The 24952-nt window shown below is 43.5% G+C and overlaps 1 protein-coding gene across 1 annotated transcript in view; it reads right to left on the bottom strand.

The window, feature by feature from the left end:
• Positions 1 to 18151, bottom strand: part of atp2b3b (ATPase plasma membrane Ca2+ transporting 3b) — a gene marked incomplete at both ends in the record, with an annotated part of 53025 nt that extends 34874 nt beyond the window's left edge. The window contains 6 exons of the mRNA XM_080762820.1: positions 5264 to 5305; positions 7785 to 7913; positions 8932 to 9057; positions 11206 to 11463; positions 12672 to 12869; positions 17902 to 18151. Of these exons, the coding sequence (XP_080618946.1) occupies positions 5264 to 5305; positions 7785 to 7913; positions 8932 to 9057; positions 11206 to 11463; positions 12672 to 12869; positions 17902 to 18151 (1003 nt within the window). The remainder of the gene's footprint in view (positions 1 to 5263; positions 5306 to 7784; positions 7914 to 8931; positions 9058 to 11205; positions 11464 to 12671; positions 12870 to 17901) is intronic.
• Between the last annotated feature and the right edge of the window lie 6801 nt (positions 18152 to 24952).

The following is a 24952-nucleotide window of genomic DNA, read 5'->3' as shown; positions in this document are numbered from 1 at the left end:
ATAAGAAAATGTATCAAACATAAGGGAAATATTAAATAGTATCGGGTGTACCACTTTGGCCATTTCTTTTTTTTCAATGGGCCAATACATTGATTAAACAAACGTTTGATTGATTGAGTTGTACAATGTTATACAACCCTAAACTAATTTTAGAATACACTACACAATACAATACAATTTTAGAACATATTTTGCACGTTTCATTTTTTTACTCAGAGATCCGTTTAGCTACACATGTAATATTTTCACGCAACGGACCTACACATGTCAGCTACCATAAACCACTTCAACTTATTAGGACGAAATAACTGACAGGAGTGACGGTGCTGTGCTGTGAGTAAACTAATAGGGGAGAGCCGCCAAGGATGTAACATTTTGCACGTTTCATTTTTTTACTCAGAGATCTGTTTAGCTACACATGTAATATTTTCAGGCAACGGACCTACACATGTCAGCTACCATAAACCACTTCAAGTAATTTTTTTGATAAAACAGGTCGGGAGTTATTAAACCGAACGTGGACGCTGTTTCAGTGTTACATTTGCTGCGCATATCGGATTAATTGTAACGCCATGCATGATCAATGTAACAACGCTAAAAAACAACATTAAACATATCGTTTTCAGCTTAAAGCAATTATATTTCATTGAAGCAACTCCTTAGCATTGTTTTCATACCATGGATGTGATACGAAAATGTATCAAACATAAGGGAAATATTAAATAGTATCGGGTGTACCAGTTTGGGCATTTCTTTTTTTTCAATGGGCCAATACATTGATTAAACAAACGTTTGATTGATTGAGTTGTACAATGTTATACAACCCTAAACTAATTTTAGAATACACTACACAATACAATACAATTTTAGAACATATTTTGCACGTTTCATTTTTTTACTCAGAGATCCGTTTAGCTACACATGTCATATTTTCACGCAACGGACCTACACATGTCAGCTACCATAAACCACTTCAAGTTATTAGGACGAAATAACTGACAGGAGTGACGGTGCTGTGCTGTGAGTAAACTAATAGGGGAGAGCCGCCAAGGATGTAACATTTTGCACGTTTCATTTTTTTACTCAGAGATCCGTTTAGCTACACATGTAATATTTTCAGGCAACGGACCTACACATGTCAGCTACCATAAACCACTTCAAGTTATTTTTTTGATAAAACAGGTCGGGAGTTATTAAACCGAACGTGGACGCTGTTTCAGTGTTACATTTGCTGCGCATATCGGATTAATTGTAACGCCATGCATGATCAATGTAACAACGCTAAAAAACAACATTAAACATATCGTTTTCAGCTTAAAGCAATTATATTTCATTGAAGCAACTCCTTAGCATTGTTTTCATACCATGGATGTGATACGAAAATGTATCAAACATAAGGGAAATATTAAATAGTATCGGGTGTACCAGTTTGGGCATTTCTTTTTTTTCAATGGGGCAATACATTGATTAAACAAACGTTTGATTGATTGAGTTGTACAATGTTATACAACCCTAAACACATTTTAGAATACACTACACAATACAATACAATTTTAGAACATATTTTGCACGTTTCATTTTTTTACTCAGAGATCCTTTTAGCTACACATGTAATATTTTCAGGCAACGGACCTACACATGTCAGCTACCATAAACCACTTCAAGTCATTAGGACGAAATAACTGACAGGAGTGACGGTGCTGTGCTGTGAGTAAACTAATAGGGGAGAGCCGCCAAGGATGTAACATTTTGCACGTTTCATTTTTTTACTCACACATCCGTTTAGCTACACATGTAATATTTTCAGGCAACGGACATGTCAGCTACCATAAACCACTTCAAGTTATTTTTTTTATAAAACAGGTCGGGAGTTATTAAACCGAACGTGGACGCTGTTTCAGTGTTACATTTGCTGCGCATATCGGATTAATTGTAACGGCATGCATGATAAATGTAACAACGCTAAAAAACACTATTAAACATATCGTTTTCAGCTTAAAGCAATTATATTTCATTGAAGCAACTCCTTAGCATTGTTTTCATACCATGGATGTGATAAGAAAATGTATCAAACATAAGGGAAATATGAAATAGTATCGGGTGTACCAGTTTGGGCTTTTCTTTTTTTTCAATGGGGCAATACATTGATTAAACAAAAGTTTGATTGATTGAGTTGTACAATGTTATACAACCCTAAACTAATTTTAGAATACACTACACAATACAATACAAATTTAGAACATATAATATAGGCCAATATGTCAAATATGTAAATATTACATACAATGGCATTGAATGGAAGCGGACCATTTGTAACACATGTTACAAATGACCCGCTTTTGCACGTTTTCTTTGCCGTTGCTTACAGACCAGAATGAACGTGAATTCCGTCTAAACACGATGCAAACTAATGAAGAACATAAGCATGAAGACATCCATGTGGATTTTTATTCACCAAAACCAAAGAAAAAAAATGCAGCACACATATACTCCAGGTGTAAAATTATACGCATTTTGAAAAAAGTCAGATTTTCGCCAATAACTCCCCGTAGGACACAGGTAAACACTTCAAACTTCCTGGCCACGTAGAGTACGTTGCTGCACACATACTGACGCGATGGCGTCATGGTGGCGTTGACCAATCAAGAGATAACGTCCATGTTACAACCGTGAAGCGTTACAACCTTGGCGGCTCTCCCCTACATTTGTTACTAACATTAGGTTGTGGCAACGTAGAAACGTGGCCAGCAGATAGTGTGTTTTGGACAAACAGGCTAGGTATTGGTGTTGATTTGAGTCAACTGGACAAACAGCGTGGTGTTGTTTTGTGTCTGTGTTTGTGTTGGAGCGCCTCAGTGTGGCCGTACAGGTCATGTGCAACCTCTTCCACAGAGAGTTGGAGACACTAAATCTCAGCTGGACAAACATGTTTGCATGCATGCATCGCTGCCTTGCATGCTGTGTGCTAGGCCTACTGTTGAGTCGGTCACTTACTTTGACTGATTTATGGCATTGTCTTTCTGTTAAAATCCAACTATGTTAATTTAAGAACTCTGGGCATATAGGTCATTGTTTATTCACTGTGCACACGTGTAGCCTATTGTATGTCAGACTGTATGTGTGTCCCACAGTCACAATCCTTTAGTAATTAGGCTGTGGAAATATTCAGGACAAAACAATGGTACATTTCCAATAACCCATCCGTTACTACATGTGGAGTCAACTCCCGCCATTTATTTCTTCCCATAGTGCGTGGCGAAGTAGCTCTGGGATGAGTGCGCGCGTAGCGCGCACGAAATTCTAGTGTTATATATGTTAAAAAGTAAGTTTCTTGTGCATTCCTGTCAGAAGTTATGTCTATCTCCTTGTTGTGCTGTCCCTCTCCAAAATCCCCTGTGCACATTAATTTGGTGATGGGCCTGCAGCCAATCAGCCAATCAGCAACAAACACACACCCACACACACACGCACACACACCAGCACGGCACAATTTGAGAAAAAGGTTAGTTCTCTCTCTCGCTGCGCTGTTGCGTCTGTCTGTCTGCCTGTCTGTGTGTGTGTGTGTGTGTGTGTGTGTGTGTGCGTGTGTGTTGGGGGAAAATGTATATATAATAAAAATGTAAGTGTAACCCAGCCAACATGGCAACCCGCAAATGGCAACCCATGTCAACTGTCAATCAAGGCAGTATAAAGGTGACATCAGTTCCTACACTCCCCACTCCCACTTCCACCTATGCAAGATGGCGGAAATGTTTGGCAGCAGCAGGTTCCTGTTCACTGTGACAATCCTTGGTTACTCTGGTGAGTCATATAGGCTTGGTGTCATTAACTTGGATCAACTGGTTAACTGTTTGTTTATTTTGAAAGCATTTGATTTACGATTTATGTTTGAACTTTTGGTTTAATAATTAATATTGATGTATTCTATTCTAATATATGTTATGTTATATAATTATATATATTATAAAATAATGGGGGAGGGATGATAAGTTGTAAAATATGGGTTGTGGGGGCTGACAAGGCTATACAGCCACATGTGTTTCTAATGTAATGTAGGCCTACATAACACTAATGACACTTATCTTTTCTCTTCATGTAATTCCAGAATATGAAGAGTCACTGCACCAGTGGTGTAGGCAGCACCAAGCCCTGGACCCTGAGACGAGCCATGTCCGTGGGCCCCACAGCCCCACCAATTTAGGCTTCCGAGGACCCCCACCCTGGAGCCCATGTGAAGTGTCCCAGACCGATGCCCCCCTCCCTGCACAAGACATTGAGGTAGGAACTGTACGCTATAGCTGCTGCTGGGAAGAGCTGCTTGCTGCGCAGTGAGTACAAATCTTGTTTATTGTCCTTTGCTGTCGCTGGTGTGGTTCTGCAGGGTAGTGATGGTGTTGCTCTCGTTTGCATTTGCGTTCCGGCTTCCTGCGGTTGCGTCGCGTCGGGCTGCCTGCTGTTGCACTCGTTTGCGTTGCGTCTTTTGCGTCGACTGCCACAATTTCGGCCGGTTCTGTCATTTCACCTCATTTCACCTAATTTGTGGACACTGCCTGTCATCTGCAGAAGAACGTGATGGTTCACGGTAAGTATCTGTTTTTGTATTCTTTGCTGCTGGTAGGGTAGGGCTGGTAGGGTAGGGCTCCTACTCCTAGGGTAGGTTTTTGCGTTGCATCGCAAAATAAGCACTTTGGCACAGGCATGGAGCTCCTGGTTTACTGGGATGGGGTTCGATTCCCTGCTGCGCCCTGCTGATTACATTTAATCTGTTAAACAGGCATCTTTTTGCACAATAGAGCGTCACAGTCCCTCCCCCTTTCAGAACGACGAGTGGCCCAGGAAATTATTCTCCATTTCATTTTCTCCATAGGCATTTCAAAACTTATTTAAAGACCTTTAAGCGTCGTACGAAGCCAACTCTTGTCGTGACAAATCATGACAACACACATTTTGGACCAAATAATTACAAAGAAGAACAAAACGTGTTGTAACCTGCCGTTTTATCTACTTTCTAATTCTTTGTTTGGCCCGAAAAATTGTGTTTGTCATGATTGGTCCGAATGTTCACTAGAAAATTCCTGCCGAAGTTCGAGTCCTAAAATAAGGGCTAGGGTACAGCCTTAACAAACACACACACACACACACACACACACACACACACACACACACACACACACACACACACACACACACACACACACACACACACACACACACACACACACACACACACACACACACACACACACACCATGAGCTTCAGTACCTTTGTTCTGATTATTCTCCACAGCTCCATCAGGTTGTTTTCCTGAGGGAGAGAGAGAAATTGTGGCGTAAGGGTATTCAGATGCATACATATGTCTACAAACCGTGATCCTAAATACTTGAATAGTATTTCTGATCCGAGGACACTTTCAAACAAAACTGCCAAAAATCAAACGGCCCACGTACTTCACAACAAGGGATACGGGTGACGGGGTCAAAAGAAAACGACGGACACATACATAATAATATTTATGTAGGGATTTGGTTTGGTCAATGTCACTGCACGGTTCACTAGGGGTTCACTCATTGGCTTAGGAGTGTGAAAAGGGCAGGACAAACAGCTGGATAATCTAACGTACCATTGGTCACTGTGTTGTGACAGTCATCTGTAGCGCAGAGAAACTCTGCCTTTTCCTCTGTGGGGCGGGCGGGTCGGTAGAGAACGTGTGAGAAAGCAGGGGATTCGGGGGTGTTCATGTGAGAAGATAATGTTAAGCGCGAAAGACTTCAAATGTTTGAATTTTGTAGTGCGACTACATTAACCCATTTAGACCTGGGAACGATTCTACAAATGTCGTTTAATCCTGACAGTTTTCTGAAAAACCCATGTTTCTGTGTCAGTGGTTCTCAAACATTTTCATGTCAAGGACCCCCAATATTATATGTAATTGGCCGCCGACCACCATCTGAAAATATGTTGTTCCCTCCCAGAAGCAAAGATTTTAGTTAAAAACTTTGGCTCTGAAAGAATACGTATTCAAAGATTTGCGCCACATTTTCCCGATTAAAAAAAAATAGCAGACCCACAAGCTATGAGCTTGTAGATCCGCTATTTTTCAATAGCTAAAGTACAACATAATGCTTGAAACACCAAATGGGGTTCCCACCCCAAAAAGGAAACATTTATGGCAGCAGATTTCCTCCATTTTGAATAGAAAGGCTGAGCAAAAGGGGCAACAACATGCACCACACAGTCCTGTTAGCAAAGCTCCTCTACATGAAGACAAAGTTGTGACATTTCTATGAATTATGGAACATCTCCAGTAAACGAGTGTCTTAACAGTCCTGTCCTCCGAGGCTGCTGCTGCGCTGAGCGCGCCGCAAACAATTTACCACCATTCATTAATTGTTTATTATTACAGGGACAGCCCACTATTAAAAGTGATTGCAGCTAGTTAGTTAGCTCATTTGCCTCTCGTCCCAGGGCAGGGAGACAAAAAGCAACCACAAAACAGCAGATTATACACACACAATACGTGGCAGCCCATCAGTGTGAGATAAAATAATGAATACCGGTATGACAAATATAGTAATATGTCAATATCAATCAGGATCAATATGTCAAAGTTTCCTGTATATGTAGATGGGTGTGCGTGGGTTTGAAGGGAGGGTGGGTCACCACACACTTGCTAACCTTTCCTCTATATTTCTGAATGCCAATGCATTCTCCTGCACGTGGGCAACAAGTACTTACTGCGCGGTATATATGGATGGAGGTGAGTGCACTACCAGTAATGGCATCAACGTTTAAGTGCCTTTTAGTGTGTGTGTGTGTGTGTGTGTGTGTGTGTGTGTGTGTGTGTGTGTGTGTGTGTGTGTGTGTGTGTGTGTGTGTGTGTGTGTGTGTGTGTGTGTGTGTGTGTGTGCGCGCTTGCTGAGGCTGGTCTGAATGTGGTCTGCCATGTTGACTTGCAAAACAAAGGCTAATGCCGCCTTCCCTGAATCTCTCTCTCTCTCTCTCTAGCTAGCTCTAGCTAGCTCTCTCTCTGCAATCTGCAGCCTCATTCTCAGATGGGAGTGTGTGTGTGTGTATGTGTGTGCGTGCGTGCGAGTGTGTGAGTGTGTTAAATTAAATTAAATTAACCATGAGGTTAAACTGGTGTGTTTACATGTTGAAGCGCTTATTTGACATCAGTCAGGCATGTGTGTACATGCAGTATCTCTTTCTTTCTCCCCCTTCTCTCTTTCTCTCTCGCCCTCTTTCTCACATGCACGCACACAGATGTAAAATGACTAGAACATTTGGGAGAGCAGTTTGCAGTATTCATGGGGGGGGGGGGGGTGGAGACATGTGAGGAGAGGAGTCAGCATCTAAATGTCAGCTCTCTGTCGGCACCTTGTGCACGTTCGGATAAGACCTCTTAGTCAGTTCTCCTTCCGTCCGTCCCACTTGGAGGAACAAAGACATTTATCCTTGTGATGCATTAACAAATGCAAAATCTATATACGACAATGTGAAACGCGGGCAGATTGAAAACGATCGCTGCAGGAGACGAGACAACAAGCTATACCCGGAAACTCTGCAGTGCAAAGGACTTTTGGCTCGCTCACTCATGTTTTCAATTCAGCGGACATGAATGATGGATGACCAATGTTTGCCATAGCACACACAAAAATACCATCAATTCTATACAATATAAATAATCATAGTAGATGCACAAATAAAGTCCCTGCATTGTTTATTCATTATGAACACAAAAAACATTTTAAAAAAATACCCCAGAGTTCCTGCTCTTTCTCACCTTTCTTTTCTTTACTTTCTTCCTCCTCTATCTCTCCGGCACCCAGCAGTGTGAAAATGATGCCTGTCTGAGAGTTGACTCCCACAGCGGTCACCAGCATCCTCCCAGAGCCCTCCATCACATGGGTACCTAAACACAATACATGCACGCGTACGTTCAGGTTTATTTACACCAGCGTAGTAAAGTGGTCCGGGGGGGTTCAATCCCCAGGGCCGGGTCATATACCAAAGACTATACAAACGGGGCCCAATGCCTCCCTGCTTGGCCCTCAGCATCAAGGGCTGGAATGGGGGGAAAGGCGATACAGTTTTTGAGGGGCACTAGCCCCTCCTATACACAGAATTAGTTAAACAAACATTAAAGCGCAATTGACAATGGTCAGAGTTTAACGTTTGGTTAGTCGCAACACAGTTGGATGATGAATAGTGATGATGACTCTCGCCACTATTCCACAATCTCCAAATGCTATATAGAATCTTGGAACTATACACCTCCCGAAATCCGAGACAGGAAGCTATCATCTGTTTTGTATAGGAAATTAGTTTTATTCAGATAAATGAGTGTGACTGTAAAGATGAAACGGACGTGGGGAAGGTGTCACTCCGCTTTATATCGCTTAATCATTTTCAGAGATTTATAGTGATCCTGACGGAATGTATGACGGAAACAGTTGAAAATTGTGGGAGGCAACAGTTGGGAGACTGATTAACTAATAATGCATTGGCTTGAGTGGGGAAGGGCGGAACCTATAGTCTAGGTTTGGTTTTGTTCAGTCACCCTATGTAAAATGAGGTTTAATGTATGCTGTGCACAGACCTAAACACATAGTTTATACAAGGCACTTCCTAAAACCAAATATTATATATTACCTGTAATATCAACAGGGCCAAATTAGCCATTGGGCCAATGTGGCCGTGGCCCATGGGGCCCTTGGCTCCCAGGGAAAATGTAATGCTCTGTAATGAGTTTTAGGCCCTGGAAAAAGCTCCTAGGGACCTTCATTGGCCATTGATTTTGTTACATTTAGGTAAAAGATTTGATAAAAACACAAAAAACAGGTACCGGCCCAGGGGCCCTTGTGGGGGTTAATCAGTCCCTGAATATCAAGCTACAAAATAATTGTGGAAAAGTATTAATTGGAACCAACCTGAGAGGAGCATGGGGTCCTTGTCTGCAGACTTTCTGACATGGTCAGACTCTCCGGTGAGGGAGCTCTCATCTATCTGCAGGTCGTTGCCCTGGACCAGGACACCATCAGCTGGCAACAGGTCCCCTGGAGAAAAGATATAGAGATCAGAGTAAGATTATAAGGGTTTATAACCCTAAACCCTAAACAGGGTTTATAACCCTAAACCCTGTGCCCGTCGCTGTCGGCCTGCACTGACCTACTGGGGAACGATGCAAGTTGGGAAGCTGGTATGCAATACCCGTTGTCATAGAAACTGTTTTAACCGTCTTGTCTGTCTGTCTGTGTACCTTTTTTTTTTGTAATGTTTTTTTTGTGTGGCTTTTGCCTTTATTTAATATTTTTTTATGGCAATAGGCTGACAGGAATTGGGGAGAGCGATGGGGGGGAGAAGACATGCAGTAAAGGCCTTCGGGATCGGGAGTCGAACCCGCGGCACACTGCCAGACTGGATTACCGGCCAAGGTGCCTGGACCACTCCTGACCTAAGTTTTCTGAAAAACTTCAAATATTTGACAATTTAGCCAATTTGATATTAACCCATTTTGGACTGAGGCCGGTTCGATTCTAAAAAAAAAAGTCTTCTAAATCATGACCTATAAGTTTTCTGAAATATTTCAAATATTTATATAGCAGCATCATTATTTTTAAATTTTTTGGAATACTGTACATACTGTACACAGTGTACAGAACCCCAAGAGGGGTTCCCGTCCAGAAGGGTTAATTTAGAACACCAAACAAGAATGGGTTAAAAAGGTCTTAAAAGTCATTCAATTGTCACTTTAGAAATGTGCAGATAACCTGTCCTGTAAATGCACTTCTCACTCACTGTTGAGTGAGAAAACCATGTTGCACATTAAGATAATCATCTGAGGGCCCCACAAAATAATTTGGGGGAGTCCAGACCCCCAATTTGGGGAAACACTGTCTATAGCAAACAGGACATCCATTGGTTCATCCCTTACTATACTTTTGGTGTACAGTCTGTATGGCTTGGCAGACAGCTAACAAAGTTCCCAATAAAGCTCCAAAAGGCAGTGACTTGGTTTAGGTTCTTTACTGGTGATAACTTAAATTTGTAAAACTGCAATACAGAAAAAATAGAAAACACAACATTGGTGTCATATACTGTACAATCATAAACCAAACATTAGTTATTTGTATGCATCACACATGATTACAAAAAGAACATGTTGTACTACTGTACTAAATGCATTCAACATTCAACTTACAAGCATATTGCTTTAAGAGCCAAGAAGTTTAACAAATAACACACAAACTTACAGACTTATCCTGTCCAAGGCCTGAGAGAAAGGGTTAACTCAACATGCAGTGAGAGAGCTCTTGACCGTGTGTTGGCTTGAACTGAACTGACTCTGACCAAACTAAGCACCTCATAACTACCCTGGTGAGGCTACCAGGTGAGGAGAGTTACTAATTAGGCAAAGGACCATTGGTCTCCATTACACATACAATAAAATTGTTGCTAAAAAGCAACGCTGGGTCTTAGAGGGTTAACCCTCTAAGTAAGACCCAGTTGCTTTTTAGCAAGAATTTTATTTTAATGAATTACTAAATTATTATTATTTCTTTCTGTTCTTTTTTCACCTAAAAATCTGTGATGTTCATTGCAATGCCATTTCAATGCCATTGGTCATGATATTGGCATATAAATACCCCCCCAGAGGCTGAAATTCACACAAATAAAAAGAAAGAATAATGTCTGGACGATTTTGATTTTTTTTTAACCTAAGACTTTTGACCTTTACCCTCATAAAAGTAGGTACAATAATTGTAATATATGTTTTTTTGTGATCATTAGAATGTCTAGAACATGTTTTATTCATTATTGTGAAAGATATCCCCAAAATGTAAATAATTAATTTATTATATTATTATATAATTATTACGGTATATAATTATTATACATTTTTCCTTTATTGTTTTTTGTTTTTTTAACATATTTTTTAGTCTGAGTCCTATAGTAGTACAAAGTAGTAGTAAGGTTGAAATCTATTTTTTGCAAGTAGAAATGAATGCGGGTTTTAGAGGGTTAAAGGTAAACAGCACATCCCTGGGTTCCTTACCGTATTTGATCTGGGCCATGTCTCCCACCACCAGGTCAGGTTAAAGGTAAACAGCACATCCCTCGGTTCCTTACCGTATTTGATCTGGGCCATGTCTCCCACCACCAGGTCAGGTTAAAGGTAAACAGCACATCCCTGGGTTCCTTACCGTATTTGATCTGGGCCATGTCTCCCACCACCAGGTCAGCCACGGGGATCTGGATGACGTTCCCCTTGCGCACCACGGTGAACTTCTGCTCCTGCTCGATGCGGCTCTGCAGACCTCGGAACTGCTTCTCCTTGGACCAGTCGTTGAACGCCGTGACCAGGACCACGCACACCACCGAGAGCAAGATGGCCGCGCCCTCGATCCAGCCGGCCTCCGCCTCGCCCTCGTCCTCGGCGCCCGATTCCGCCTGCCCACACGCTGCGGGCGAGGAGACGGACAGACGGAAGGATGGGTGGGTGGACAAGGCACGTGCACATATAGACATCAAAGGGGGCTCGAGCCTCCCTGTCTGTAAATAATTTAAAAAATCACACCCGTGTGAACTGAGTGGTGCAACTCCCCTCTCTCTCTCCCCTCTCTCTCTCTCTCTCTCTCTCTCTCATTATATTAGCAGCACTATCTCTCTCTCTGTTTCTGGCACAACAGCGCCCCTACTGGTACTAATAGTCATACTGGTGCTCATAGTCACATATAGGTAGGTTAACGTCACATAGGCGCATAGGTGAACACGGACATTGCTGTTCCTTGGAGTGGTTGCACCACTCAAAAAAACTGGCCTCTCCAGACCATTCAGGAGAATTTGCCTTGCTCTCCGAACTCCGAAATTTGGGGTTTTTTTGCTAAAAGTGAAGATTCACTTTTAGGGAATTTCAGCTCCTGTCTCTCTAGCATTCTCTTTCACTTCCCAGACAGTTGAGGACATAATAATAATATAATATTTATAGTATAATATATAATAATGGCTGCTTGAGATTCATTCTGCTTCTCTCATTCATGTGGGTTCTACTTTTGAATAATTTTGTTTCAAAACGATCTAAACTTGTTTTGTGGTTTTTGGCAACATCGCTATAGCCTATAGCACCCGCAAGGTTATTTTGGAATGCGACGACAAGTTGACATAAACAGTATTATTTATTAACTGTAAAAATACATTAGTAAATACATTTCCAATATATTTCTATATATAGGGTGTTTAGAGAAGTTGTCAAAAAACTTTTATATGGAATGGTTATTGTGGGGGAAAAAGACCAGTTGAAAGATGAATCATTAACTGTCAGGAGGAAACCACCTGAATCCATTTTTGAGGATTATTGTTATTTTCATAAATCAATGCTATTGAACACCCTTTACATCTGTGTGTTGGATTAAAAAAAAATTGAACCAATGACAAGTATCAAAAAGTGCTCGGGACAAAACCTCTAACTCCATTGGACCCTCAAACTGTCTGCTAAAGCAGCTAACTCCACCACCTCTACCCCTCTCATGCAAGTTGATTGATAATAAGTTCAAAATACCAACTTTGATGGGGCGGTATTGCATTGTTTTAAACGTTATAAGGTTTTCTTCATTTCAACATATGTTTCATTTTCCTGAAATGAAAAAATGTTCCCTCTCCCTCCACTCACCCTCGCTCTCGTCTCCCGGGGGCTGGTAGAAGGAGAGGCCCAGGGAGATGATGGCGGCGATCTCCAGGATGATGAGCGTCACGTCCTGCAGGGCCTCCCACACCAGCTCCAGGAAGGTCTTGGGCTGCTTCGGCGGAATGAAGTTCTGGCCAAACGTCTGGACCCTGCGCTCCAGGTCCGCTGGGTCCCCGCTCAGACCTGGGACGGACGGACGGACGGACAGACGGACAGACGGACGGACGGACGGACAGACAAGACAGAGTTCACATTATCACACACGGAGCAACACACTGACTCAATCACAGACACATATAGCAAAAGGCAGGCCAAAGTTCTATAGTTTACCACCAGTATGAAGAAAAGAAACATCCCTCACTATTTGTTTTACCTCAACAACCGGCTTATAGTTCACTCTCACGTCTCTCCTCACCTCAAGACCCCTCACCTCATGTCTACTTCCGTCTGTACCCTCACTCCCCCTTATACCACCTCGCCCCTGCGCTGAGTCAGTTTCCATGGAGATGACAATATCAGGTCCTGCATGGGCTTCCTTCCTTCCTGCCCCTGGGTGATTCTGCCCAGCAACAGGTGATGTCACTCCACCATGCACAGCTCTGGACTTTTGGAGCTTGGATTTTTGCGATTGGTTGTCGACGAGGGGGAATGGCAATTCACAGGCCACGGTTGGCCAAATTCAGTGGCAGTCTCAGCAGTCCCTGTGCAGTGAGCGTGCATGCGTGCGTGCGTGCGTCACGTGCGTGTGTGCGTGTGCGTGCGTGTACTCTGAGACATCATCCTAGGATGACTCCATGCTTGACTGCATGGAGTCATCATCCGTCATTGCCAGTGTTTCTGTGTGGCAATATGACAGCTTTTGACAGGCTTCAGAAAGGAGAGAGAGAGACACAGAGAGAGAGAGCGAGCGAGAGAGAGAGAGAGAGACAGGTAGAAACTATAAGGAGAACTGTCCTATACAGTATGTTAAGTAATGGGAGCTTGCTGCATCCTGCCTTCAGTACACTTTCCGTTGCCGTTCCTCTCCCTCCGTTTTTCTCTTTCATCTGTCCCTCCATGCTCGCTGTACTGTACTGTACTGTACTGTACGTGCTCCTTTTTCCACTATCTCTCACATTTTGCAACCCCCCCCCCCCCATCTCTCTTTCTCTCTCGTTCTCCCTCTCTCAATCTCCCCTTGATGTGTCCTTGACAATGCGGCAAGCTGTTCTAGCTTTTCTTCAGCGGCCCCCCTCTCGCCCCTCTCCACCACCACCACTCTCATCATCATTTCTCCTCCTCCTTTCTATCTCTCTTAAATGTGTGTATAATGGTCTGACACTGCAGTGCCGGCGGGGTATATCCATATCGGTGAACGTGTGCGTGTGTGTGGGATCTCATCCTCCGTATATCGGACTTTATCCGATTGATTGTCCACTCCGTTCTGCATGTCATATTTCTGTTTGTTGTTCAGCGTGGGTCCTCTTTATACGCGAGTCAGGACTGCGTGTCACACCCGGCCCACTGTATACACAACACAGCGTGTATAGTTCTGTGTGGCCTTTTGAAACGATGTGTATAAAAGGTTCAAGTTTTATTTTGGTTGGTTGGAAGGTGTGCCATTCTCTGCACTGTGATTGGCTAACACCCGTTATATATAACGTGTCAGAGGCGAATAATGAGAGAGAGAGAGAGAGAGAGCCGAGAGAGAGGTATATACATATGTCATATCCCCGAACGGGTATATGGACTAGTTAGTACATGTGGGGTGGTTGTATTTGGTCTCCCTGCTCTTCTATTGAGACATTTTAGATCCTGAGTCCATGGGCGGATCTTTGGGGGTGCAGGGGGGGCACTGCACCCCCTGGCAAAAAAAAGGTTTTTATTTATTTTTATTTTTTTAAACTTAACTTCTGGCTTCTGACTGTAGTTTGTAATCATCTCTCTTATCATGATATGATGACTCGCTGTACAGCTGTAGTGCATGTGTGTATGTGTGTGAGCTGCTGTACTACCTAAATAACTCATTTTTAGGGGTTAGGGCATTGTAAAAACGCTAAAATAATAAAATAAAGGTTAAAAAAATCAGGGTCGCTCGCCAAGCAGTCACACCCCCTGGCGTCAAGTTCAAAGTCCGCCTATGGACGCAATGTCGGCTATTTTTGGCAAATGTTAACCGATTTTCTCAAATTATAATGACATGCCCGGAATAAGGATGCTATAGGGTTCATGTGGTGAATTGCATTAATCCAACTGGCTTATTTGTGAGAACCTTGAATGAGGAATTTCATTGACAGAATTCCCAACAAGGCATATAACCTGCTATAGGCCTATTGCAAGCTGGAGCGCATGGAATTATGGAATAATTGGATGATCTTGCTGTGTACTGAATCGGCATAATATAACGTGGTTTAATTATACCTATCACCAACGTTTCTATACTTTTAATTTTGTTGCAACAAAATACTGTACACTATTTTGTAGTTTGTGAAAAACGAGACTGTTTACTGTGTGTATTTGTGGGGTGTTTGCCAACTGTGCAACGGGTCGGGTACCTGACTCTGTGTGTGTGTGTGTGTGTGTGTGTGTGTGTGTGTGTGTGTGTGTGTGTGTGTGTGTGTGTGTGTGTGTGTGTGTGTGTGTGTGTGTGTGTGTGTGTGAGTGTGTGAGTGTGTGTGTGTGTGTGTGTGTGAGTGTGTGTGTGTGTGTGTGTGTGCAGCGTGTGTGTGCAGCGTGTCTGTGCAGCGTGTGTGCGTGCGTGCACCGTCTGTGTCTGTGCGTGCGTGCGTGTAGGTGTGCATGATTGGGCTGTGGAGGTCTGTATCAAATGAACAACACTCAACACAGACTTGCTGTAACCATATACCAATCAACTCTCTGTCTCTCAGTCTACCCATCCCCCTCTCTGCCTCCCCCTGACTATAACCTGCATGCACAAAAGTCTCATATACAGTATACTGTACATATGTAGACACATTCAATGACACTATTTTTTCCCCATTTCATGTACATGTACTGTATTTGTCATCAGTCTCTCTTTCTCTCTCTCTCTCTCTCTCTCTCTCTCTCTCCCCGCAGACAACATCTCTCTTAGCTGTAGTGTTGCTAGGTTACACATTAGTTGACAAAGTGTGGTGAGTGATTATCACACCGCAGACCTGTGTGTGTGTGTGTGTGTGTGTGTGTGTGTGTGTGTGTGTGTGTGTGTGTGTGTGTGTGTGTGTGTGTGTGTGTGTGTGTGTGTGTGTGTGTGTGTGTGCGTGTACATGTGCGTATGCATACATGCATGCTTGTGAAGTGTGAAACGTAGGTGTTTATCGACCAAATACTTAAGTATTTATGATTTGAATATGCACGATACATCATTATCAGACCTACATTTACCCTTCAACTTATTGTTTTAAATGGCATATAATTGGCAATGGCAATTGTTGAAATATTACTAGGCTATATTAGGCCTTAAATGTTAAATGTTCAAGTTAAAATCATGTAACCCATTCTGGGCGGGAACCCCTTTTGGTGTTTTAACTAAGCATTATGTTATACTTTAGCTAAAAATAGCAGATCTACAAGCTAATAGCGAGTCGCGCGCTACGAGCGTGCAGGTCTGCTATTTCTGAGAAATCGTGAAAATGCGGCATAAATCTTTGAATCTCTTTAAATTTCGACGTCAGGCCTATATTATTTCAGACCATCCATTTTCCAAAACATACATTTATTCTTTATTTTTTTTACATTTTGGAAAAAATGGTCCTATCTAACACTGAGGTGCCCTGCATGCCCACTCATCTGGTTGCCGGTTCGTCGGCTCGCACCCAGATAACTTGTATGTCTGTGTCTCTGTGATTGGCTAGATCCGGGTCATAGCCTTCAGAGAGAAGCTGATCCCATAGCCTGGATGCATAATTAAAGAAATATTGTCATGGGGCAAAGACGAACTGATTCACTTTTCATAACTTCTGAATTGCATTAGCTTGGCAGTGAGTCAGCCCATTTTACTCCTGGACAATTTTTGGAATGTCAACCGGCAATGACGTGTCGGTTGACTATTGCGGCCATGCACACACGCAAGAATATACAGTATTAACATAAAGTAAATTAATGAATAAAATACTCTTGAACCTTTTTCTAAAAGGGGGTGTGGTATGGATGCATGTCACGGCTTGTCGGAGGTCAGCACTCTGATTAACTCAGTTTAATTGGATTCGATTATAAACTTTGCACAAACAAATGATCAGTGAAGTCCAACGTCATATAATAATTCAACTACAAATAAGCCACACCCACAGCTGAGGGAAGTAGGGGTGCTGGGGGGGGGGGCCAGGCACTGGGGGGGGCCCCCCAGGCACTGCCCTAACCGGAGAGGAAAAATAATAATAATTTAATTCTGTTACTAGGCCTAATAAATATGCTATCAGTGCTTTATCCTGGTTAGTTGCCTGTATCAGTTTGTTCATATATAACTTGCGTGTGGAGAGGGAAAGTAATAGCCACTTTTCTGCGTGTTAGCACGCGCACCCCCTCCTAAACGTTCAGCACCTCCTACTGTAAATACCTTCCCGTGGCTCTGGGCACCAAACACGTTTTACTGTAAATACCTTCCCGTGGCTCTGGGCACCAAACACGTTTTACTGTAAATACCTTCCCGTGGCTCTGGGCACCAAACACTTTTTACTGTAAATACCTTCCTGTGGCTCTGGGCACCAAACACTTTTTACTGTAAATAACTTCCTGTGGCCCTGGGCACCAAACACTTTTTACTGTAAATACCTTCCCGTAGCCCTGGGTACCAAACACTTTTTACTGTAAATTTCTTCCCGTGGCTCTGGGCACCAAACACTTTTCCATCACTCTCAAAAGAAAACACAATTGTAGATTTTTTACACTGCCTCCATCCATCCATCTGTCTGTTCATACATCCATCCATTCCATGTACCCATGTACACCCATCCATGTAACCAACCACCCACCTGGTATCCTTCCACCCATTCATGTAACCAACCACCCACCTGGTATCCTTCCACCCATCCATGTAACCAACCACCCACCTGGTATCCTTCCACCCATCCATGTAACCAACCACCCACCTGGTATCCTTCCACCCATCCATGTAACCAACCACCCACCTGGTATCCTTCCACCCATCCATGTAACCAACCACCCACCTGGTATCCTTCCACCCATCCATGTATGTACCCACTCATCCATCCATTGAGTGTCTATAGTGTCTACTCACCATCAACGGTATTGGACTGTACTCTCTGGCAGAGGCCCTCTGTGTCTCCATAGTTCTCCTGGATGGTCTGGATGGCATCTGGGCCTCGTAGCTCCATCAGCTCACGTAGCTCCATCACCGTGACCCCGAACTCTCCCCCTGTTTTTCCGTTCCCATCTGCCCGCCCTCCACCTCCCCTTTTCCCCTTGGGGTAGAATTCCACCGCGCTGTTCGCCATCTCCCCAGGCCCCATAGTGGCTGTCGTTGACATGCTGACTCTCTCTAGTTCACTCCTCCTCTCTCCTTGTATAGTCCACTCCTCCTCTCTCCTTGTATAGTCCACTCCTCCTCTCTCCTTGTATAGTCCACTCCTCCTCTCTCCTTGTATAGTCCACTCCTCCTCTCTCCTTGTAGTCCACTCCTCCTCTCTCCTTGTAGTCCTATATGAAAGTCACTCCACCTGTGGTTTGGCTGGTGAAGAGGTTCTGCTTGTGTATCTCATCTGTCAAACTCTCTCGCTCACACGCAAACACGCGTGCACACACACACACGCACGCACGCGTGCACGCAAGCAAGCGCACGCACACGTGCACACACACGTGCGCGCACACACACACACACACACACACACACACACACACACACACACACACACACACACACACACACTCTCTCTCTCTCTCTCTTCTCGCTGACTTTCTCACTCTTTTCACTCAAAAGTGAAAAGAGTGCATGAGGTCTTGGGTGGACACTTTCGTCTCTGCAGCTGGGTGTGGGGATTTGGTCTTAACGTGCGTGTGCGTTCTTCTTCGTCCAATCCTATTCGTCTCCTCTTCGCCTCTCTGCCACTGAACGAGTGGCCTCTATTTCTCCATGGGAGGAGGAGGAGGAGTCTCCTCGTGGTCACCCTCCGCTCCGTGCGGTCAGACGGCCGCCGGCCCCCTGGACAGACGGAGGGATAAGGGACGGACGGACGGGAGCGACTAGCACAGAGAGGGCCTAGGGAGGGAGGGGGGGAGGGGCAGCTGCTGCTGAAACATCGGTCAGGTCAGGGGTCAGCGCTTGCTGTATACCACAGGAGGCTGGAGAGAGAGAGGAAGACACACACGAGACAGAAGGTGACCTTATAGGTAAGTTAACCCGTTCTGACCTGAGATCAGATTCTAAAAAATGTCTTCTATACATCCTGACGGTTCTCTGAAAAAGCTATGTTTCTGTGTCAGTCGTTCTTCGATTTTTCAAAAATAGCAGACCTACAAGCACGTCATATAGGGCAGCAGTTATAACAAACACTTTGTTCAAATAAGTGTTGAATAGTACACACTAAACCCAAGCGTTTAGGTTATAAACAGTTTTAAGCTCATATTTGTAACACTTTTTACAATGTGTCACAGTGTTTAGATTATAAACAGAAGAACATGTTTAATCGCCTGTAACACTTTTTAAACACATAAACGTGTTTAGTTTTTACAATCAAAGTTAGTCAGTCATAGGTGTTTAGAATTTGAACACTAGGTGTTCTCGTGATGTGTTTGAGTGAACTCGTGTCTACTGTATTTTATGACCATTAATAAACATTTGGCATTTTATTATTACACACTGGTGTTTAGGTTTAAACGCGTCACATGTTCCAGGGATTTACAGTGTATACTCATTGATATATCGTATAATGTCTGTTCAGTAACAGAAGTCTCCCTGTCTCTGATTGGCTCTTTCGTTTACGCAGAACATGCATTTTCAGGTCGGGATACCTATTTTGTCCAATCAAAGAACTTGCACAGATTAAAAATTGGTTGTGATTATACACAAAGAAATGAGCAGATAAAATATACAAAAACGTGTTGTTTTAACCAAAAAAGATCACTTATACACTATACCTTTAAGCCTAATTTATATTTATATTTATGATAAATTAGCAATTTGATGACTATTACACACTAACCTATATGAACCACAGCGCCAACAGTGATTTATTGGAGCCAGTACTGGCATAGTGATTAGTCATGAGGAGTTAGAAAAGGAGCAAATAAACATAGAATGAACCAATGTTTGCGAGCGTAGGTCGCATTTACTATGAAAACCTGCATTTCCGTGTGTCACATCACACCTCCATATATGGTCACGCCTCGTGACATCACGCCTCCATATATGGTCACGTCTCGTGACATCACGCCTCCATATGTGGTCACGCCTCATGATATCACGCCTCCATCTCCATATATGGAGCTGACCTGTTGTGACATTCCATATGTTGATCCTTCCCCCTTCCTCTTCGATGTCTCCCTTTGGACTGATACCTGTCCATTCAAACTCTACTCTAGATGGGCCTGCCCCAAAGTTATTAGTGCAGCCACGCCCAGCAGCCGTTCTCAACAGGCCCGAAACGTAAGGCCCTACCTGGGCCCTCATCAAACCCTGTTACACTCAAGACACTGCCCCCACTGCCATCCTTAGATCTCCATACATGGAGCTGACCGGTTCAGATTATGTTGATGTGACCTCATCAAACCCTGTACACTCAATACACTGCCCCCGCTGCCACCCTTGGATCTCCATATATGGAGCATGACCTGTTCTGACATTCCTTATGTTGATCTGACCTCCTCATCAAACCCTGTACACTCAAGACACGCTCCATATATGGCTAGTACAGAATTCATTCCATATGTTGATCCCCCCATGCCAAAGCGCCAGCGCTCGCCCAGCAGTCTGCCGTCACACAGGCGGTTGGGTGCACGCGACCTATGGCGCAGGGATATTCGCGTGACATCATCATCATACCCGGAGGCAGAGACGAAATGTTTTTATAATCGTCATGGGGGCCCGTGTCACAGTGTTTAGATTATAAACAGAGGAGCATTAAATGCCATGATTTTGCAGGCTATAGTCCTGTCCGCCTCGGCAGGTTCAGCAGAACTGTCGCTGGGACGGGGGAGGGTTTCAACGGCAGGCTGGCATCGCTGTTGCCAGCCATGGGTGTTCTGGCTGGTGGTGGTTTCATATTGTGAACAAGTACCCTATAAGCAGAGTACAGTACTGTATGCATGCATATACCCATACCTGGGCAGGTGAAAACAAGCACCCAGATTAGCATTTCAATGTCTGTATCTGCATGTGAACAAGGGGACAGGCAACGCGGTGGCAGCGGTGGCCGAACGGTTTGCGGAGCGGTCGGTCTTGATACCGGAAGGTCGCTATATTTGGTATCCCCGGGACCGGCACATTAAAATTTCCACCGCTGAAGTGCCCTTGAGAAAGACATTGAACCCCTACCACCATGAAATGTTCTATATGAGCAGGGCCTGGCTGTAAACAAGTTCTTGAGCTTAGTCCAGTTACCCTGCAGGGTAAACATGGTAACTTTGCTTTGGTCCACACCCCCACCACCCCCGTCCGTCCCGGACAGACAGTGAGGAAAAAAAGAGGTGTTAAAGGGACACTTGACCCTTTTTGCAAAAAGATATATGTTAATGACTTTTAGAAGCTTTAGAACACTTTCCTGGGGGTTTTTATGTGTGTAATAAATAAGTGGTTTTAGATATTTTAGATTGTAGCAGTGAGCCCAGTGTCTCTGATGTCATCAACACTGGTCTCACTACCTTCCTGGACTACAATTCCCATCATTCTTTGGTGCACTGCTCCTCCTTGTGGATAGGGGGAGAGCTGTCTTAGTGAGACAACATGTAGTCCAGGAAGGAAGTGAGCCCAGTGTCCATGACATCGGAGACACCGGGCTCACTGCTACAATCTAAAATATCTAAAACCACATATTACATACATAAAGACCCCCAGGAAAGTGTTCTAATGCTTCTAAACGTCATTAACATATCTTTTTTAGCAAAAAGGGTGAAGTGTCCCTTTAAAGTGCCAGACTTGGATGGTTAGAGCGGTGCGATTACATACAAAGTCAATGCAAGACGAGAATTGCACGAACGGGCGCGGCACAAACAGGCCGAGGCGAATATATATATATATATATATATTCAGGTCCAATTCCTCATGGGGGTGCCCTGGCCCCCCAGGGCCCCCACAGACTCTACGTCACTGCCCGGAGGTTATGCAGGAACGCCTATATATGAGTGGCAAAAAACTACTTTATAGCCTTGACAAGCCCATACATCCAAACAGAAAAGTCCTATCTGATTGCAATAAAACGACCTTAAACTATATTAAACTCACTTTGCCACTCACTTTATGCGCACGCGCATGCCCTCTATTATGGAATATGAACACAACTGTGGATATATTTTATATCTGTGTTCAGGCTGCTACATCTTTCTCCATTTCGACCACGTCAGCATATGACGTGCAGAACACTTGTATAATGGAGTGAAAACCAAAACGAAAGTGTCCAGAATGAGAATGAGAGTGTCAGGCGACGTTTGGGAGTCCATTCAATTCAAATTCAAACATGACACCGAGTTGTGTACGCTGTGGCGGAAAAGGACTGTCTCCCTTTCATTCGACCACGTTATAATAAGACAACAATTCACTCCAAATGGGTAATTAGAGCTGACTGTATATACCGTATAACTCCACATCACAACGTATAGGCCGAATCCATGCATTCTGGCATTTCACGGCAATGAAATGAAAATAAAGCATCACAACTAATCGTATTAGTATTCACTCGTCTCCCCCTTTTGCTTATGCCACCAGTTGTCTTCTGTCTTTCTTCTCTGTCCATTGTTTTAGTGTATGTTGGATGTTTAAGCATTATGTTATCCTTTAGCATTTTTATCGTGAAAATGTAGTGCAAATCTTTGCCAATTACAAATAATCTTGGGGGTCCTTGACATGAAAATGTTTGAGAACCACTGACATAGAAACATGGGTTTTTCAGAAAACTGTCAGGATTTAGAAGACATTTTGTAGAATCGTCCTCAGGTCTAAATGTGTTAATGGGACCACAATTCCCACTGCCCCCCCCTGGCTTTTCTGTGGTATATACTTTTGGCATTGTGTTTGCTGTACTGCTGTACTGTTTTCATGTTCTGGTGAGGACCCAAAAGCAAGACAGCCAGGCAGGTCATGGTGATCAAACCCATGCGTGTTCTAATATAGGTGAACAGAACAGATAATACAATCTTAATCGCACTATAACCGCTCCTATCCAGCAGAATAACAAACGCTCCAACTCATATCTCAAGGTTGTTTATTTCCCCAAGACAACGTGAAAAACTGCAACACAAAACATCACAATATCCTTTTAAACACAATGAAACATGAAATATGAATGTCCTTGTTGTCAGTCAATCATGATGTCCGTATTATATGTAAACAAACACAATGAGATGTACACAAACAATTAAACGATCGACAGAATTACAACACTGTTTACAAACAAAGAAAACAACAACATGTAACATACCGTGTGCGCCTTCTGCAGATTATTTTAGGAGAGCTACTTTATCTTCTCTTATATTCTCTATTTAAGGACACTCTTTTTAGACGTGGGAAGAGGTCCTTGCACCACTGAAACTCAAGCTTGTTCTGACTGAGTTCAGCTCACACAGGTGCAATCAATGCTGCCTCACTCTAATCACAGGGCTCTGCTCCTGCATGCCCCTCTAGGTCATAATGAACAGCAATAAAGGACCAGGCACCACACACAGCATGCAAATACAATATGTACCCAAATAAACATATAATGTTCACATATTATACATTTTCAGAAAGGTAAGCAACAAAATAGAATGGGACAGCTACACGCACTCTGAGCCCCCCACCACACCACAACGTATACAATGCACTTTTTGGCCGGAAAGAAAAATACCTTTAGTTACTCCACCGATATTGCCAAGAGAACCTCATAGACAAGATTTGTCCTTCCGGTGAAATAAAATCCCTTTCTGGCCAAAAGAGTATATTTTATACGTGTGGTGGGGGGCTCAGAGTGCGTCCACTATAAGGGAAGTATATAGGCTTTGTAATGACACAACCCTTCTTCGTATTGGTGAGTAGCTAAAACGTTATTTTTATTTTCGCTACAGAGGAGAGGCTGGTCTGCAATTTCATGCGAGGGCATCAGGAAGCCGAGAGTGGCATAGCCTTAATGCAACGGCAGCAATAGGCTATGGACCGGAGCTACATAGGACCATGAAAACAGGTAACAATACATAGGAATTCAAGACCTATAGAATCTACAACGAAAGACACAAAAGTCCGTGACTGTGAAAGCTATTATTATTAAGTATTCAATCAATCAACATCCCTCTTTACACAGTCAAATCCTGAGTGTTCATTTAACTGACAGTGTACAAATGTGACCAAATGCTGCACAGATATAAAGTGTACTGACTGTGTTAGTTCAAGCATGAGACTGCATTGCTTATTAGATCCCCTGTCTTTCCTACATACTGTATCTGTCTGTTAGGGAATGCATACATATGTATAGGTATATGTACAGTATGTAGCTACCAGCATTTATGTGTCTATGTCTATGTGGCTTTTGCCTTTATTGTTATTATTTAATTTTTTATGGAGGGACAGACAGTAGGCTGACAGGAAATGGGGAGAGAGACGGGGGGGAGACATGCAGTAAAGGCCGTAGGGATCGGGAGTCGAACCCGCGGCACACTGCCAGACTGGATTACCAGCCAAGGTGCCTGGACCGCTCAGCCACGGCCCAGGCTATATAGGCCTATTCTAAAGGTGGATAGATAAAGGAGCATTCAGTGATTCGGGTGATTTGGAAAAAACCCTGGTCCGCCCCGGTGACAAGATGTGCACATGCACGCACTAGTGGGGGGGGGTGTGGGGGGGGGGGGACGCGACAGGCCCAACAGCACACACACCAATTAAGGCCCGCCCCCGCTCGATCATGATTGGTGGAAGGCCCCTCTCTATCCTGATTGGATGAAGGCTGGGCCACCTATAGCCGAAAACTAAACCTACAGTTTTTTGACCCCTAACTGGGGACATGGGGAGGAACTCCTTGTATGGTCAGCAGACTCTACTATAGTAGGGAGGATTATCACAACAAAACAAAAAAAAAGTGAATTAAGTGAAATCACTGAAAATACCTTTAATACCGATCAAGAAGACAAGATATGTGACAAGAAAATGCCGC

Source organism: Protomyctophum bolini (genome assembly GCF_963924005.1).
Source record: "Protomyctophum bolini genome assembly, chromosome: 5".
Classification (NCBI taxonomy): domain Eukaryota; kingdom Metazoa; phylum Chordata; class Actinopteri; order Myctophiformes; family Myctophidae; genus Protomyctophum; species Protomyctophum bolini.
This window is presented reverse-complemented; position numbering and strand designations above follow the sequence as displayed.